Source organism: Paramormyrops kingsleyae, chromosome 19, assembly GCF_048594095.1.
Source record: "Paramormyrops kingsleyae isolate MSU_618 chromosome 19, PKINGS_0.4, whole genome shotgun sequence".
In the NCBI taxonomy this organism is placed as follows: Eukaryota; Metazoa; Chordata; class Actinopteri; order Osteoglossiformes; family Mormyridae; genus Paramormyrops; species Paramormyrops kingsleyae.
In genome coordinates, this window is record NC_132815.1 from 10797547 (window position 1) to 10815824 (window position 18278).

Genomic DNA, 18278 nt, shown 5'->3' on the forward strand with positions numbered 1-18278 from the left:
TTGGGCATGTGCCATTAGCGAAAGGCGTGCAGCCGAGCACAGACGCATTCTGGTGGATCTCGCTGGCGTTCACACAAGAGGAATTCTTGACCGTCTCATTTGCTCCAGAAGCTGGAAAAAAGGAGGAACACCTTTGTTACGCAATGGCAACTTGCAGACAGGCTTGCAAACCAGTATTTCCAGAAATATCTCTTGCATGCAATCAGTATACATTCACATGGAACCTAGTTGTCCAAGTGGAATCCCCCTGCAAATTCTACCAAAACCACAGACGAAATTGTTCATATTTTTATTCACTAGTTAGATCGATTCCAAAATTTTAACTGATATCAAAACCAGGTTTGGTACCTCAATATCAAAGCCAAAATCAACAATGTAAAACATTTCTATTTAAATATATTGCTCTGGCAAACAGGCCTATTTATGAATTAGACCAACAGCAAACTGCCTATAACATTTTAACATTATCAGCAAAAAATGCATAGATTAAGCTCCACTCAATACATAGAATCTGATATTAATATGGCATCAGCTGTAGAACCAGAATTTTGTGATCATCATTGACACACCACAGCACACCGTGCACAACAACGAAATGTGTCCTCTGCATTTAACCCATATGTGACGTCGTGACGTAGCAGGGGGCAGCTAATTCAGCGCCCAGGGAGCAGTGCTTGGGGGCGGTACCTTGCTCAGAGTACCTCAGTGGTGCTTTGCTGGTCAGGGATTCGAACCTGCAATTTTTCAATTACAAGTGCTCTTCCCTAACCATTAAGCCACCACTGCTCATCTAGGACTATCAATTATATTAATAAATCAATCTATTGATTATTTAAATTATATACGCACCTATATAGAAACTGGGGTTAGGCAGGTACCACCCCTGGATGGGGTACCAGGCCATCGCAGGGTCCACACTCGCTCTCACATAGACTCTCCAATTTACTGAAGTTGCATAATTTTGGAATGTGGGAGGAAACCGGAGGATTCGGCGTAAACCCACAAACACATGATGAGAACAAGCAAATTCCACACGCGGTGGTGGTGTGCCGTGGGTAAGTCCGTCAATGTCTTTTAAGATGTTGCATTGCAGTCAGAAAATGCAGTTGCAACTGCACTTTCTATGTACTTGTAATGTGAAGTGCTCCCACACAACGGAGGCGTTCACTCTCTTATTTAGACTCAATCACTATGATCACTCTTCTTTCTGCCATACTGCCCAGTAATCGAGAATAAAAAAAAAATTGCACTTTTTTTTTTCTTTTAAATCACAAAAGCCATACCACTACGCCACAGAAAGAAATCCAACATGATTTACGTTTATGTCTGCTTCTTCGTTTTATTCAGTAAAAGTTTCACAAAAATGAAATTAGTTAACATGCAAATTATGCAAATCTGTTGATCATAATACCACTGCATACCCAAATTAAGTATTTCTAGTCAAAAATTAAGTCTCCAGTACAAAATATACAACGGAGCACAGATATAAAATAGTGAATAACCAAACTTTAGAAACAATACAAGACATCCAATTTGTATAAACTGTGTTCAGACTTAAGAAAAAGGAACTCGAGACTTGCATACATTGCACTCTGCAGTTTTGCTTTTTTCCTTGCTTAAGCGTAAATTACAGTAACTATTTCCACACGACAGCTCTGACGCACGTATTGCTGAACAACTAGCCATTACGTGACCCTCACTTCTGTTTACGGTATGTAGCGCTAAGGCTACAAGAATTTTCTCTATTTTTCAGGGCAAACCTCTCTGACAGAAAATCGGATTAGTTTATTACTCCAGCCCCGCCGATATTCAATCCAGCATTGTTTTGCCATTATCGCCTCAATACCAGGTATGGGATCGGTGCTCTCCCTTGATTATTCCATTAGCCAATTAGTCCAGTCTAGTTTTCCCTCGCTGGGGAAAGGCACATGAATGACCTCACATGTAGGCTAAACAGGACTAAACAAACATGACATGTAAATCAGCGGTTATACCACCACTATAGGTGTCATATCGGTTATCATGTAAACCTGACAATCTTTACACTCCTTATATAAATCAGGATGAACAAGAGACCAATACTTTGCCTTATTGTAGCAAAATTTGCATACTGGGGCTTTCGCGTCTGCATGTTCACCCTTTTTGTTCAGTGTAGAACCAAAATTCATCCCATTTCTCATTTGTACTGCTTTGCTTAATCAACTAGAGGTGGACAGTGGACACCAGCAGTTTCTCTGTGTCGCTTTTCCACATTAGAGTCATATAAAATGAGTTGGACTGCTTCTCTCCCCAAAGTTGATAAATTTTAAACCATAGAATTGTATCAGGACGCGATAATGATACAGATATTGAAAGTTATACTAAAATTGTGGTAGAAAAGCAGAAATTGAAAAATCGCTGGGTAAAACAGATATTTATGACAATGAACAAGTACGCAAATCCTTGCAGCAGCTCTTAAGTATTAGAGAAAAAGGGAATGACACGAAAACATGAGCAGTGAACTCATTAAGAAGACAGGTTTTCAAACTACGGCAACAAGATCATTTAAACATTTGTTCTACAAAGAAAAAATGTAGCCTACTTAGTATCATTTACTGTAGTGGTATAGAATGATTTAGGCCTACTTGTTGAAACAAATAAAGCAGAACTTATGGCACTATCCAAAACCATAAACAGTTGGGGGGAAGGACTGGCAAGTCTACTCCATCTGCAGCCAAACCAGAGGACATTTTTCACATTGAATGGTATTTATCATTTTCTTCCTGTGCATAGAATTTCATACATTAAAAATAAATACTTCAACTATGTGTACACACAAGCTCCTAGAGGTAGTGAAGCATAACAAGCAAACCAAATCGACACATAGCATACGGACAGATTCCCACTTAATTATCTACCTTGAAGGACGAATACAATGATCTAGTTATGCTCACACAAAGTATGTGCAGGCAGGTCATGCTAAGGAAAACAAATCATTCCAAAGTCAAATAAGGTCTATGCCCAAAGAAATATGACTGTCACTAAATAAATGATTCACAAAACAACTAATGAGTCTGGCACAATTCATGTTCTACAGCATTCAATTGTTGGTCTACTTTGGCACGACACACATTACTTGCTGCAGCCAGTTAAATGCAACCACAAAAGTATTACCCATTTCTGATAGCCCACCCCTTGAGGTACAGGTGTGAGATCTATGGGCTGCAATTCTTTTCTTTTTTGGTAGTTATTCTCAGACCGACCACTTCCTCACATCTGCCATCATTCTCATTACAAGTGACAACATTAACTGCATGTGTTAAGAGTTGTTACAACTGCATAACAACTGCATGTTATGTGCAATATTTCTTGAGTGCAATTCCACAGTGTTGTACATATATTTATATTTCCACTTGTACATATATAGTTTTTATCCTGTTTTTTTTTTTATTTGTGCTGCTCTATTTTTGTACTGTCCACTTTCTGCCGTGACAATGCAAATTTCCCACTTGTGGGACTAATAAAGGATTATCTTATCTTAGCTAAATGCTAAATCTGTCTCTTTCTTTAACCAACCACTGGTAAAGTTGCCAAACAATACTGATTTGCAGGACATAGTGGAGAAAAAAAAACACAAAACTTCCACTCCATTCTCAGTGAAGTTCCGTTTTTTTCACCCATCACGTTTTTTTTAAAACTATTTCTTGACAGCAAAATACAGTTACAAAATAACAATACAAGTGTATAGTGCTAAATATATTACAATCAGGAAGAAGGATCAGGGCATCCTGTCCATCCATCCATAGCACACACTCTCCTTTTGTGCTGTTCGATGTCTGTTGTGGAAGAAATATGGCCATATACGGTTTACTGAGACGCTTATTTCTTTATTTAAATAGTCTCGCTGCACACATGCAGTCATATTTAAAATGTTTGAGATTTATCAACGTTGACTTCGTACAGCTGTTGGTACGCACAAGTGATAAATACCAATTTGCTTGTGTGTGACGCCGATTCAGACGCACACACTGAAGAATCATTCTGCGCACAAGTTGATAAACGGGACTCCAGTGGCATGTACTACGAAGTGGGGTTACTGGCTTATTGGGGTAACTTGTCGGATTTAAGGTACCACAGTTTAAATGGACTTTATATTCGTTCACTTACATTTTGCCCAGACTACCTTAAATCCGACAAGTTACCCCGATAAGCCAGTAACCCCACTTCGTAGTACAGGCCACAGGTCATTCTAGGTCAGCTGATCTTGTTGCCAAACAGGCAGCAGTTTCTTTTCACTCAGTAAAATCCTCAGTAGAGATTACAAGAGAAAATACTGCACTGCACCATGCACAGACTAATGACGTTACTACACCGAACATGCAAAAATCATCATTTTACTAAACCAGCTTTATTATATTGCTACAGCAAAGCCTTTTCCACCATTAGCTAGTTAAGAGTATTTCTAATGATTGTGACAAAACACTGAGAAAGGCAGGGAGAGGAAAGTATGAGTATCAGCACACTGTCATTTCTAGGTGCTGCCTGGAAATCCTGCCCAGTAATAAGCAGCAGTGTATGAGCTGTGTACTCCTGCAATGAAACTACCCCATTACCTTTCAGCAGAACCTTCAAATCCAAAAATAGGTCTAGCACAACTCTGTTCCCCGGCTTCTCAAACAGCTGGTTTGTGGCAACAGCACGTTTGTGGCAACAGCAGACTGAGGACTTTAGCCGAGAGACAGGCCGAAGAATTTATGTGAAGGTTCGTCAGTAGCTGGGTGATGCAAGAGTGCACTGATAAAGTCTCCAGCACGATGGCCAAGCCCCAGCTGGATGGCCAAAGTAGTGTAGAAGGACAGCCGCTCACTGTAACCTGCTTTTTCATCTAACTGAGATAGGAGGTGTGGCTGAGGGTGAAGCTTCACACACTGCTGGAAAAAGCCAGCAGGTTACTGTGCCCAGGACCATAGGATTTGGGGTGTGCAAGCAGCAGAACTGTCCCTCACCACAGGACATCCAACCTGGTAGATGAACCACAGCGGAAATTAACACAAAGCACCACCCACTAAAGCTGCATCTTTCTAAATAAACACTTTACAAGGTCAGGACAATGATTTTCACAATTCATCAGCACCTGCCAAATACGCATACTTGTGAAAGTATACTCTGGTGACATCCACCTGCTTCAAAATGTTTTACTGCATTACACATGCAGAAAATCTCAGTAGCTGTGCATTCTTATACATTCACAGCATCATGACAAAATAGCACAAGCAGTCTGAATGATTTACAGCAAACCAGCTAGTCTGCTTTTAGGACGAAAACACCAAGCAATAAATGAGCATACAAACACCCGAAGACAGTATAACTTAGATCAGGGTTATTCAACTCACGGTCCTCGAGGTCCGAGCACTGCTGGTTTTCCAGCCTTCCTTTACTTGTCAGTCAGGTGTGAAGTCTCTGACCAATCAGAATCAGTAATTATTAAACAACTACCTGGGGGAACTGAAAACACGGCCTGGATTTGGAATCGAGGTCCAGAGTTGAAGAACCCTGACTTACAGTAGATCTTCAACTGGGATTTAATACTTGCTCACTAGCTTTCTTAACACAAAGGTTTCGTTCTCACTAGGAGCCTCTTCTAAAAGCACACATTCATAGAACTAATTCAGTTTCAAAGCTACTGGTATGTGTGCAATGCAATGCCTTACAAAATATCAAGTTAATGGACTCCTTTACATGAATGATTAAAACCTTGAAAGAATTAGTAGCTTGAGGAGAAAATGCCACAAATCACAACGTTGACTGTGTCCTAGGCATTGTTTCCATGGGCCTTACTTATTCTTTTCTCAGTCATGTTAACAGGGTGTGGGGGGGGGGTGTGGGGCGAGAGACAATACACATATATGCATACTCCATCAGGACTAACAGGTCAAATTTGCTACACCTGAATCCTTCGTATTATGGCAAACAAAAGTTTAAAAATCCATTCATTCATCTTCTAAACACTCATTAGGTAGATTTATTATTGTCTCTGAACTAGGCTGTTTAATTCTCTCAAGTTTTCATGTGTAAGCTTACATAAAAAAAATGAGGGCACAATGTTTGGGAGAGGTCTGAACCTAAGGAGCTTCAACAAAGTGACCGTGCTGAAAATAGTCCCTTCATCAAGCAGAGCATGTTCTGCCTATGACAAACTAAATCCTTCGTACTCATGGTCTGTAAAGTCTATGTACTGTGTAGCACTGAGGTAGAACTTACCAGTTCAAGGTACTGTCTGTAGAATATATGCCCTTATGTTTGGTTTTAACGGGATCTGTTAATGTTTGAGCATTTACATTTGATAAGTAATTTTAGTAAAACTATCATTCAGTTCTAATTTTTAGATAACAGCAGAAATAATGGTTTTGGAAAGACAAAAAACCCACGTAACATTTCACAGCATTGAACAGGGATAGAACATTTATACAAAGCCATTAAATTGCTTGCAAATCGCTTAAACAGAAGCTACCTAGAAACCAGTTATATGTACGTACTTAGCTAGCACGCTAATGAGAACTACCAGAGTTAAACTCATTAGCCTGCCAAAAACAAAAAAAAAAAAAAAACACACTTTAGAGATCTAAGTTTATACAAATATCAACTGTACTTGTATATGTCAGAATCAAATGTATTAAATTTGTCAGGGATAAGATGAAAGTTTATTCACGGCATAATTCAAGTTACCCCTTACTTTTGACTCATTTATGAACACAACTAAACACTAATGGCGCTTTTCCACTGCATAGTACGGCACGACACGGTTCAGTTCAGCTCACTTTTGGGGGGTTTTCCACTGGGAACAGTACCTGGTACCTGGTCCTTTTTTTAGTACCACCTCAGCCGAGGTTCCAAGCGCGCCGAACCGTTACCAAAACGTGACGTGTAAACTCTACTGGTCACTGATTGGCCGGAGAAAATCGTCATTACTGCGTCACTGAACTTGCGACACGAGACACAACAGACCCGCTAGATTTTTAGCACAGCCAGCGAAGGTTCGGACGCACCATTTTGTTTTAACTAAAAATGGTCTTGCTGTTAAAAACATCCACATGCCGAAAATGAAGAACACCATTCCGTCGATATGCTCCATTGTTGTGTGTTTGTTTGTGGCGCATTTACGATGATGTCACGGCAATAGAGGCGGCGCAACTATAACGACACGTGAATAATCCCGCCCACTCTAAAGCGGCACTAAACTGCAGTCGAAATGCAAACCGAGCCGAACTGAGCCAAACCAAGGTGAGCTGTACTGAACCGTGCTGTGCCGTACTATGCAGTGGAAAAGCGCCATAAGAAGGCTGAACGCATTTCCCAGGTGCACAACTGTACACACTAGTGAAAGGTTCGGAGACTACGAATCATAACCCCACAGTAGCATGTGCAGAGATTCACACTCAGGGTGGTGCTTCAGGAAAGGTGCATGCCAAAAGACAAACGTCACACTTCACAGGTGTGACAAATCACACAGACAAACTTCCAAAGCATAAGGACGCAATATGCTGTGTGCCATGAGGAATGCTGCTTCTCCTATTGAGGAGAATTTCAATACCCAAACTGGGATTGTTTTTCTTAAAGTTGCATGACGGTGTGCACTAAACTGCTTTAGTGGAGTACACAGGAAGACAGAAATAGTATACCCCACAGTGCATGAGGGTAGCCTGACATTAACAATATGCCACCTGATTACTCAATTTTAAGTATTTACACATTAATTTACTGCAAAATTACCTGAAAAACTCGTACAACATTGCTCACTACATTCAAAAACAGTGCAAAGACACTAAATTAGTTAGTAGAAGCAACTTAAAAAAAAAAAATTTAATTCACAAGCTCAATTATTCCATTGGTCCAATGATAGTCCTAGCTGTAGGTTGATGATTCCCACCAAGTCCATTGTCCATAATTCCTCAAGACCAGGTTCCATATTTGCCAAGTCATTTCAAATATTTACAGGAGATGAGTCATAAGTCTCCCAATCAATGAAAACTTCTTAGTACCGGTGGGCAATATGCCGAAAAGGTCACATCGCAATATTTTTGATTAGAATTACAATTCACAATACAGATCTTTTTTTTTCTTGTTTACAAACCAACTAAATTGGAATTTACGTAGTAATGGTAAATAACCATTTAACCACTTAACCAGCAATTCTATGCCAACAAATACTGCTTGCAGCATAATAATAAACTTAATAATTAAGGTACATATAAAAGAAACCTCATAGGAAGAGTGCATTTTAATTGTAATATTAAACTTTCAATAGGTGAATACAAATGAACATTTATCACTTCGGTCAATAACTATGCACTTTGGACTTAGTTTACAATAAATACAAATATGTGCTGCACACTGTTTATTAGACGGCACAGCCCAGATGTTATGCATGCTGAAGTGGCTTTGTTTTACACGAGTCAATGTTTGTTGTAGTAGTGTTGTAGCCTCCAAAACATGCGGACATTGCAATGCAGACGCTTGCCAGTCGGTTCGGTTATAATTATAGCATTAAGTAGTGCTGTGTTGCAATTCGTCCAATCACACTGAAACTGACCTTGCCAGTCTCTGGAATAATTAGGGTTAAGGGCCTTGTTTGACGGCCTGACAGGAAAAACCTTGCCAGTTCAAATTGTACAGCTGGTGGTAACTTATGCTAGGGCTGGGCAATTAATCGGAAATTAATCAATATGACATTCAGAACCTCTATTCGACGTAATGTTGCCCATGTCGGTTACTTTGCTTTCCCCTGTTAAAACTTCCCCCAGTGCATGTTCATGTACTGTCCCCTTGAAAACACACTACCGCGTGTGTTGTCACGTGACTCCACCCTGTCCAGTCTGCGGCATGGAAGCAACATGGAGGAGCAGTCAAACACTGAGCTGAGCAACAGCAGCAGCTTGGACCTAACAAAAATGCCGTGTCCGTCGTTTGGACACATTTTGGCTTTTGTGAAGATGACACCAAATAAAAAGATGTCAGATGTAAATACTGCAGAAAAATACAGTGGAAACTGCTTATAGTGATCACAGTAAAAAGTGAATCAAAGCGCTTGGGACAGAATCATTCTTGTACAAATTCTGTTTAAATAATTTGCTTATAGTAATCAAGTAGTCTGCTTATAGTGTTAATTTTGGGTCTTTTTATGCATAACATATTCAGATGTTGAAATATCCTATGAAAAACCATAAATGGTTCACCTGAGTGTTTCCTTCAATTATTTTAAAATCATAAAGATATAGTCATTCATTAGAAAAATATCCCAGCTTTAATAGTTGAGCATATTTACAGTACAAACCTTGTTAATGAAATATGAAAAGAAAATAATCGTTCATTAACTGTCATCGAGGTAAGATATTCAATTAATCGTGATATTGATTTGAGGTCATATTGCCAAGCCCTACTTTTATGCTTTAAGAGCACAGCACCCTAACCCGACGAGCTACATACCACACCCAAAACATTCTGAGATCTTCTCAGGCATAGAGGATGTCACTGCACTAGTATGTCTGAATTACCTGCTCCAGGCAGCCAGTGGCATAAATCCAGTCCTTCAACATCAACATCTCAAACCATTTCAAATTGTTTTTGAAGACAATATGAAAAACGCCAGCCACATACCAAAGAAAAATCCCTAAGGGAAAAAGGTGAAACACAACACTACACAAGTTTTCTACCACTCTTTCACAGCCTTCCGTTGCCAACAATTTCCTGTAACTCCACCAACAGTAAAGCACCGCAGGTGAGCTAACTTCCTGCAAAGAACAGGCATTTAAGCCCAAGCCCAAGAATGAGGACAGATTTAAAAATGTTAAAAACGGCAAAAGTTTAAAATGCTCTTTTAAAATAGGGAGTACTCCTAACTTAAAACTTGGCCTCCATTCAAAATGAGACCAATATTTTTCCCATAAACTGCAGAAGAACTAATGATTCACCAAGTTGCACAACAATCCTGTTCTCTCTCCCCATGACCCATATTAAATTACTGCAAATAAGGCAAACTGCAGCCACCCGATAATAGTGGTTGAAGACAATCACTTTCAGTTTCCCCAATAGGTCTTTATTACAAGACCAGGTTTCTTCACACATGAAAGTACTGCTGCCGGAACCAAAAAAGGAGCCATGTGTAGGGTTGCGGCTGGCAGGTGTGCAACTGGGCGCACGTGGTAGGACTTACCTGAACAATCCAGCCAAGCGCAACCAGTCACATTCTGACACTGTTCACAAGTGCTGGACGCTTTGCAGTCTCCTGTAAAGGACATGAAGAGTCTGATATGCACCACTAGCGGTAATAAATAAATAAATCTGGAATATAAAGAAAAGAAATGACCCACTATTTGTATTACGATTACTACTACAGATTACTATTTAGGCCTGATTACAACGATACAATTAAATGGCACCGAAAGAGTGAAACACATCTTAGCTTTAAAAACAATATATAAACATTCTACGCATTAACTGCATAAATGCATCTACGCAATAATTTAATACTTGACTACTGTACATTGACCCATTCAAACACCTGATGCACGGTACTAACAACGTGATACAAGAGTTTAAAAAACAGCGGCGGGCGTCTTCTCGAACATTTAGAGAGCGATTTGCGAGTCAAACGAACTTGATCTCCGTCCCTACTTCTCAAAACCAAGTCAACCATGATGTAAGACGCGTCCAGGCCGGCTCGCGGCACTGTGCGTCCCCGGGTCCGGGCTTCCCGGATGAGCGCCTTTCAACTTGTACTTGCCGGTTCGCAAGTACAAGCGTGAGTAAAATTCATACTTTGATTGCTTCACAGCAAGAAGTGCACCGAAAGGAAACAAGATACCAGTTGATTAGAGCGAGAGCGGGGGGAAGACACCATGATCGCCGAACAGGGAGATACCAGCACCGATTCAGCGGCGAGCACAGCGCCCACGGACTGCGTCAATGCGCTCAGACGGGCAGTCACTAAACGAAAACCAGCATCGCCCACCCAAACAAAATTTTTACAGTAATATATGTACATTATTCTTCGTTAGCTTTCCAACACTGTACCGCAACGAACGCAATAAATCTGAGTATGACGCACGAGCAGCAGCCAAGCCCTGGAGGCAATTAATCACACGGCAATATTTTACAGTCTTCCAACACGCGATGGCTTCGACAAACATCCTTACGTACTATCGGCTAGCCAGCTAGAAGGCGAGCAGTCGGTCAACCAACCGGCCTGTTTGCTGCGGGTGTTCGGCTCTACTTATTTGGCTATTTAGCCAAGTTACTGAAACCGTTTTCGGTAGACAGCCACTGGAACTGGGTGCCTTACCCCTGTAAACAACGTCAAAGTAAATGTACGGAAGTCTCTTCGTTAGTGAGGAAGATTAAAGAGAGAAACCGAACAGACTCGTTTGTTTTTAAAATATATTCGGAGTGTTTGAGTAAAGCGGGGCGCACATCCCGGCAGAGCCGCCCCGGCCTTACCCGCTTCGGCGGCTGTCGCCCATCCGAGCGTCGCGAGCGCCAACGTTAAAAGCACGAGCCGCCGGCACATTTCGCTGCTTCTTCCTATCTTGCGAGTCTCGCGGAGCGCCGGAAAGTGAACGGGAGGTCCCGCTAGCTCGAGGTATACTGGCTTTCTGCGGCTCCACTTCCTGCTCCGCAGGTCATGTGGCTTTTTTTTTTTTTTTTTTTACGCGAGGAGGAGGTGAGATAGGTGCTCTGCAGCCGGAGCCCGCTTGGACCTAGCTTTTAGTGTGTTGCTGCTCGGGAAGTGGTGCAGGCTAATTTGACAAGCATCTCGAATCAAAAAGTGTAATAGTAATGAAAACCCGACCATAGTTACATGCCAAAAAGATGTAAACGCCACGTTTGTAGTTTCTAAAGTTTCCAAATAGAATAAAGTTTAATTACTGAAATTTCAGTTGCGTACGTGATAATTATGTTATAAACAAGATATATGACTGACATATTGTTGTTTAAACAAGCCTAGGCACATCTTTCTTGGCACACTTGTAATTCCCAGCAGCATATCACCAGTTTCACTATGTTTGTTGTAGATTTTACTACTGTTTTATCAGCATTCATGTTTTTCTTTTTCAGCACAGCAATTATTGTAAATCATGTTAGAATGAAATGAAGACTGTCAACGATTCAGGAAGCATATATCCTGTTTGTTTCCTGTTTCGTTAATTTGCATGAAAAAGAACATGTTTTTGGCAGTCCCATTAATTTCAAAAGATAGTGTTTAATGAGGTTAAACTGATTATGTACTATATGTATGGATTTATGTTGCACTACTTGAATTACCACAAACCGCTATACTTACAGTACTACATACCTTGTATTCACTCCTCTTTGTTGTGTATCTTGTGTCTTGTATTTATTCTCTGTCCCTGTTATGTCCTAACATAACAGACAGGAAGCAGCGGGTAGTTATTAGAGGCACGATGTCGCAGTGGGCCTGCGTTCATAATGGGGTACCACAGGATTCAATTTTAGGACCATTATTGTTCCTAATTTACAGTAATGCTATTGACACCAATACATACAGTAAACTGGTTAAATTTGCAGACGACACCAAGGTGGGTGGTGTAGCAGATACTAAACTAGCAGCACAGAGGCTACAATGGGATCTTGATTTAATTAGAGACTGGGTTGATACCCAGCAGATGAAATTTAACGTAGATAAATGTAAGGTAATCCGTGCAGGGAGCAGAAATATAAAGTACAGATATTTTATGGGTTCCACTGAAATAAAGGCAGCTGATTATGAGAAACCTCGGTGTGTATGTTGATGCTTCCATGTCCCACTCTCGCCAGTGTGGGGGAGCAATAAAAAAGGCCAATAGAATGTTGGGTTATATCTCTAGGTTTGTGGAGTTTAAGTCAAGGGAGGTGATGTTATATTTATATAATTCCTTGGTAAGACCCCACCTAGAATATTGTGTGCAGGTTTGGTCACCATACCTTAAAAAGGACATTGCTGCCTCGGAAAAGGTTCAACATAGGGCTATGAGAATGATTCCTGGTCTTAGAGGAATGTCTTATGAGGAGAGGTTAGCTGAGCTGAATCTGTTTAGCCTTGAGCAAAGGAGACTAAGGGGGGGACATGATATAGGTATATAAGATTCTAACGGGTCTGGATGCTGTTCAGCCAAATGGCTATTTCAATATTAGTTTAAACACTAGAACTCGTGGCCATAAGTGGAAATTAGCGGGAGAACATTTTAAAACAAATTTGAGGAAGCACTTCTTTACACAGCGTGCAGTTAAGAGTATGGAATAGTCTTCCTGCTAGTGTAGCGGAAGCTAAAACCCTGGGTTCCTTTAAATCAGAGCTAGATAAGATTTTAACAACTCTGAGCTATTAGTTAAGTTCTCCCCAAACGAGCTTGATGGGCTGAATGGCCTCCTCTCGTTTGTAAATTTCTTATGTTCTTATGTAATTACAAGTACGCTTCTCTAAACATTAACCCACCACTGCCCACAGCCACCACTGCCCAAAGGAAGTTTGTAGAATAAAATGAATTGAACATCAAAGATGTGACATTGTCCTGCTCTAAATGCAAATATTCCAAACTTCCACACTATAAGGAGTGTGTCACATACCATGGTGTGTATAATACATACCAGTGCCACTAGTTTCCTTTACTGTTCTATTTTGCAGACAAAGCAAAACCAGGCTTCCATACTAAACATCACCTCCCGTTATTCACAACAATTAAAGCTATGTATCATATGCACGGAGATGGCTCTGAGTGTGTTGCAGGCATCTAATTCTGACTGTGTTTATATTCACAAAATACAACTGAGTCAGTAAAAATACTGGCAATTTTTCTTTGTACTTTTGTCAGTTAAATAAAGGTTTATGTGAATTAACAAAATCACAGATTTTTGTTTTTATTATGTTTTGGAAAATATCCCAACTTTTCTGGAAATGGTATATATAGTTGGGTCATACAGTGTGGGTGCATACTGACTGCTCATGTAAAACGCAATCAGTTCAGCCTTAACTTTTACTATATGAAAGTGGATAGAAACTCAAACACTTAAGGTTCATATCAAGGTAAAAATATTCCACAGTCTTTGACTGTACAAGGCTGCATTGGCCTCTCGTTGTATGTGGAGATTACCTCCATTTTCTTCAGGACCTCAGTGCCTTCAATGACTTGACTGTAAGGTAGGAGGGACAGTCATCATTCTTGCTGAACAGCATAGTTAGCATTTACTTTACAGCTCACTTATGCCATTTAACAAGCATTAGCCATATTTCTAACAGATCTGTTTTGGAGGTGACCATAACACACAGTTTGTGGCACTCTGATGATACTCTGTACTACTGCAAAATATGCAGCTGTACAGATGGGAAACTGTACAGTGTTAAAATCGAAAGCACCAGTAATGTTAGTCAAAGGGAAGAACTTACATTCACATCTTCACATTCAACAGAACTAATTCTGTTGCATTGGAGGTTTGATAGGGAGAATTTACATACCCAAAAGCCACATACTTCCTATCCATCCAAGGTGCAGGCTGCAGAGTGATGTAAAACTGAGAGCCATTGGTGTGAGGTCCCTGATTTGCCATTCCCAGAATACCCCTCTTACAGTGGGCCACAGCGAAGCTTTCATCTATGAGAGGAAACCGCAATATCAAACCGGAGTCCTGTGCATACATTTTCCCCCAGACAGTCTGAGATTGTTCCATAATGATAAACAAAGGTTAATTCATCAGGAATTGCTCCCGCTTCCTTTCTGCTTCTGTTCCAATAACGACAAAAAGACTGAAGAGGGAGAATTTGACTGAACCCTGAAGCACATCTGTATTCATGGGAGCATGTCCCTGTTTGGGTCTCTGTGCTCAACAGGACCTCAGAACGAGGCAATAAAATAAACTGACAGAGGAATAAAATACATTACTTTACCTTCGAATGTTGGCCCATAAATAGACTCGCCGCCATTTCCTCTGCTCCCCAGTGAGATATCTGAAAGAAGGCATTTTCAGGAAAAATATATATATATTTATATATACACCCAAACATACATTACCAATTACAGCGAGAGGCCTAATACAGAATAACAATTTCCCTTTCATAACATGCTAAGTTACTCATGTGACAGACTTAAATGACATTTCATTTCAAATATATCAAGCTTTTTAAAAACTGAATCAAAATTTACATTTAAATTGCAGTTGCCTGGCAGACACTTTTATCCAAAATGACATACGCTTCTTATCTAGGACATTCATACTGTAAGTGTTCAGGCATGCAGCAGGACAGGGTTTAAACCTGTACAGCTTCTGAACTGTTGAACTGGGTATCTTTTTATGACCATAAAAAAATGGAAGAACAACTGTGATCCTCAGCAGGAGAAGCAGTGAGAATATGAAGATTCAGCCACAGGATGTAGTGAAGAGAATGTGGACAGAGTCTATATTCACTACTAGGACCCTTAACCCACCTCCACCCTGGATCCAGCCATTGGGGACAATTCGGTGGAATAATGAGCCCTTGTAGGATAACCCTTCCTCTCCAGTACAGAGTGCTTGGAAGTTCTTGCATGTCTTTGGACAAAGAACTGAAAACAGCTGAAGGAAGACAACTGGTGTTACTTTATTTCAGCTCCTGGGTGCATCTGTGATTTCCTTCTCGGCTGTTTTCTTACCTCAATCAATAATCTACCAGCAGGTTTCTCACTGATTTCAATGTCCATGTACACAAACGTGTGCTGCAAGTAGAGAGAGAACAAAGAGACGGTACATAGTCGGTGGAACAGGTGACTAAGATCTGGATGTTTAAAACTGGTATTGCAAAAAATGTCCTTGCGGTACTGCGAACAGAAAGTGATGACTGCATAGATCAGCAAACTAGATAAAAACCTATAACGAGCCTTACTGTGCTTCGATTTCAAGATTTTATCTGGGTTCCAAGGTTTGTTATTCATAGTGCAATTCTACATTGCTTTCCAAAGCATGGGTTGAAAAGGGACATGATAAAAAAAAAAAGAGGACTTGCCCCAGTGCTTTGCAATTGCTTGGAGAAGTAGTCTTCAGAGAGTGTGACGCACAGCTCTTGTGGGTGGGAAGAGGTGCAACTCCATCGTTTCTCTGCCCAAAATGTCAAGTCTTCCTCATTTCCAAGAAGTCTGCCATTCTCAAAACACATAACAGAGCCTCTGAACTCCCACACTTCACCTTTTAGCTCCTGTTAAAAAAAGCATATTATTTTACTGAAATTTTCATCAACAAGTTATAGGCAAATTACAGAAATAAACGAAATCCCAAAACAAATGTCCAGTTGAAATTCAATATTTCTTGTTATTTCTAAATACTTATTCTGCTAAGAAAGTACAATGTACCTTATTTTTTTAAATCATAACATTAATTAATTAATGTTCTTTGATAGTTGCATGGATCATAGCCAGAAATCGTCATTCTCAATCAGCCTGGACAGCATATATGTCAATAATGTTTTAAATTCGGATCACTTCCCTTATAGTTGCAACAGCCAGATCATGCCAAACAAGCGAACTAGTGAAACGGTTTAAATTTCATCTTATTCGGTGTTAAATATATAGTGTCGTGAATGAATTTTGAACAAGTAGAATTAAAATTTGGCGCAAAAAACGAGATCCGAAAATACAAGTCAGTAATACGTACGGAGCACTCTAAAAACCTTCAACACAAATCTGAAAACAAATAGTACTAGTGATTTTTATTTTCTAAAGAAATCATTAGACGAATAAACAAATTTGATACAATTCATACAATATGAGCTCTGAATGACCTACCTGTTTTTTCATAGTTAAATACGTATGCCAGTCAAATTCCACTAATGGACGAATTATTGCGCCCTCGAAAGACGAGGGAAACCGCTGTTTCAGTTCCTGTCGAATACATTGATCGTCAAAATTTACCGTTACACCACACTATGTTGGCTTTGTAGTTGATGTACTGACTCGTGTCCTGCTAATTTGTGTAGATACATTGCTAACTTCTAGTGACTTAAGCATCAACATAACAAGATGACTCGGTCAAAAAGCACCAGTAATTAACCTAGTGCAACTGCAGTGTTTGGAATTATAGGGATTTATTTGGAGATGTAAGTCTAAATTATTGGAAAACAAGCTGCTTTCTCAAAAAAAAAAAACGTTTTACCTCAGCTGTGCATTTTGCAATTTGAAATGTTGGATCTTTTGAAAGACCAACAATCTCCAGCTGTATTTTTGAAGTCATGTTTGTCCTCTGTTCTGTAAGTTTGTTTTTTAACCTGATCTGTCGTTATCGCCATGCCAACGCACACGCGAACCGGTGTGACGTAATTGTTTTATCCAATGGGCATGCAGCAGCGAGTCGCAGTAGATTAGATGGTCTTTTATTTCCATTATGTGCTGTGAGGTTAAATTAGAGGCATCGGGGTTGAATCAACGACACCTATAGGTATTGTACTACTAGATAAAGTATGTATTTTTGTGTTTTTTGGGAAAATATTTCTTTGAATATGCCTAATGGCTGATTAATACTTATGCGTCGAAACGAAGCTTCCAGATATAAATAGGTTCAACGCGACAATTGGCTGCACGTGTGTACTGGTCTGATTGATTTCCACTATTAGGTGGCCGTCTAATTCGTAGTAAACCAAACAGGTGAATGATATATGCATAAAATACATAAAACAAAATATCACATAATGCTTATTTTGAATGCAAATTTAATATTTATGAACTCGTGACTTATGAACCAAAAAAATCAAAAAGCAGATAACGTTTTAAATGGTCTTACACTGTATGGACAGGTATTGTGACACCTGGCCATTACACCTATAGGAACTTTTATGCCATCCCATTCTAAATCCATAGGCATCAGTATGTAATTATAACAGCTGCCACTCTTCTGGGAAGGCTTTCCACAAGATTATGGAAGGTGTATGTGGGAATTTCTGTTCATTCATCCAGAAGAGCATTTGTGAGGTCAGACACTGATGTTGGACGTGAAGGCCTGGCTCACAGTCTCCATTCGAGTTCATCCCAAAGGTGTTCAGTGATTCAGAGAAGCGTAATTCATCACTCCACAGAACACGTTTCCACTGCCCCAGAGTCCAGTGGCAGTGCGCTTTACACCACTGCATCCGACATTTAGCATTACCCTTGGAGATGTGAGGCTTGCGTGCAGCTGCTCGGCCATGGAAGCCCATTCCTTGAAGCTCCTGCCGCCCAATTTTTGTGCTGGAGTTAATGCCAGAGGAAGTTTGGAGCCAACAGAGCGTCAGCGACTTTTACGCACTTTAC

General features: G+C 40.2%; 1 protein-coding gene across 3 annotated transcripts; it reads right to left on the reverse strand.

Annotated features, from left to right (window-relative positions):
* Positions 1–17317, reverse strand: ppil6 (peptidylprolyl isomerase (cyclophilin)-like 6). Of its 3 annotated transcripts, none has more exons than XM_023836687.1 (11): positions 17149–17317; positions 16782–16877; positions 16007–16195; positions 15657–15719; positions 15453–15579; positions 14915–14974; positions 14501–14621; positions 14124–14163; positions 12329–12393; positions 10190–10261; positions 1–111 (listed from the first exon to the last, which is right to left on the reverse strand). In XM_023836687.1, exons 1-10 carry the CDS (start codon positions 17224–17226, stop codon positions 10234–10236), a joined length of 867 nt encoding a protein of 288 aa, XP_023692455.1. In that variant the 5' UTR covers positions 17227–17317; the 3' UTR covers positions 1–111; positions 10190–10233. The 3 variants fall into 3 exon arrangements, with proteins under 3 accessions (XP_023692455.1, XP_023692446.1, XP_023692463.1); XM_023836678.1 differs by having other exon boundaries at positions 14486–14621; XM_023836695.1 differs by lacking the exons at positions 1–111; positions 10190–10261; positions 12329–12393 and having other exon boundaries at positions 13804–14163.
* Between the last annotated feature and the right edge of the window lie 961 nt (positions 17318–18278).

Bases quoted from the DNA above. Each gene is read 5' to 3' on its own strand.
- ppil6 (XM_023836678.1), bottom strand. From the start codon at position 17,226: ATGACTTCAAAAATACAGCTGGAGATTGTTGGTCTTTCAAAAGATCCA. The intron at 16,878-17,148 runs GTAAAACGTTTT...TGTATTCGACAG, and splicing joins TTGCAAAATGCACAGCTGAG to GAACTGAAACAGCGGTTTCC. The intron at 15,580-15,656 runs GTAAGAAAACAG...GTCTTCCTTCAG, and splicing joins CTGGTAGATTATTGATTGAG to CTGTTTTCAGTTCTTTGTCC.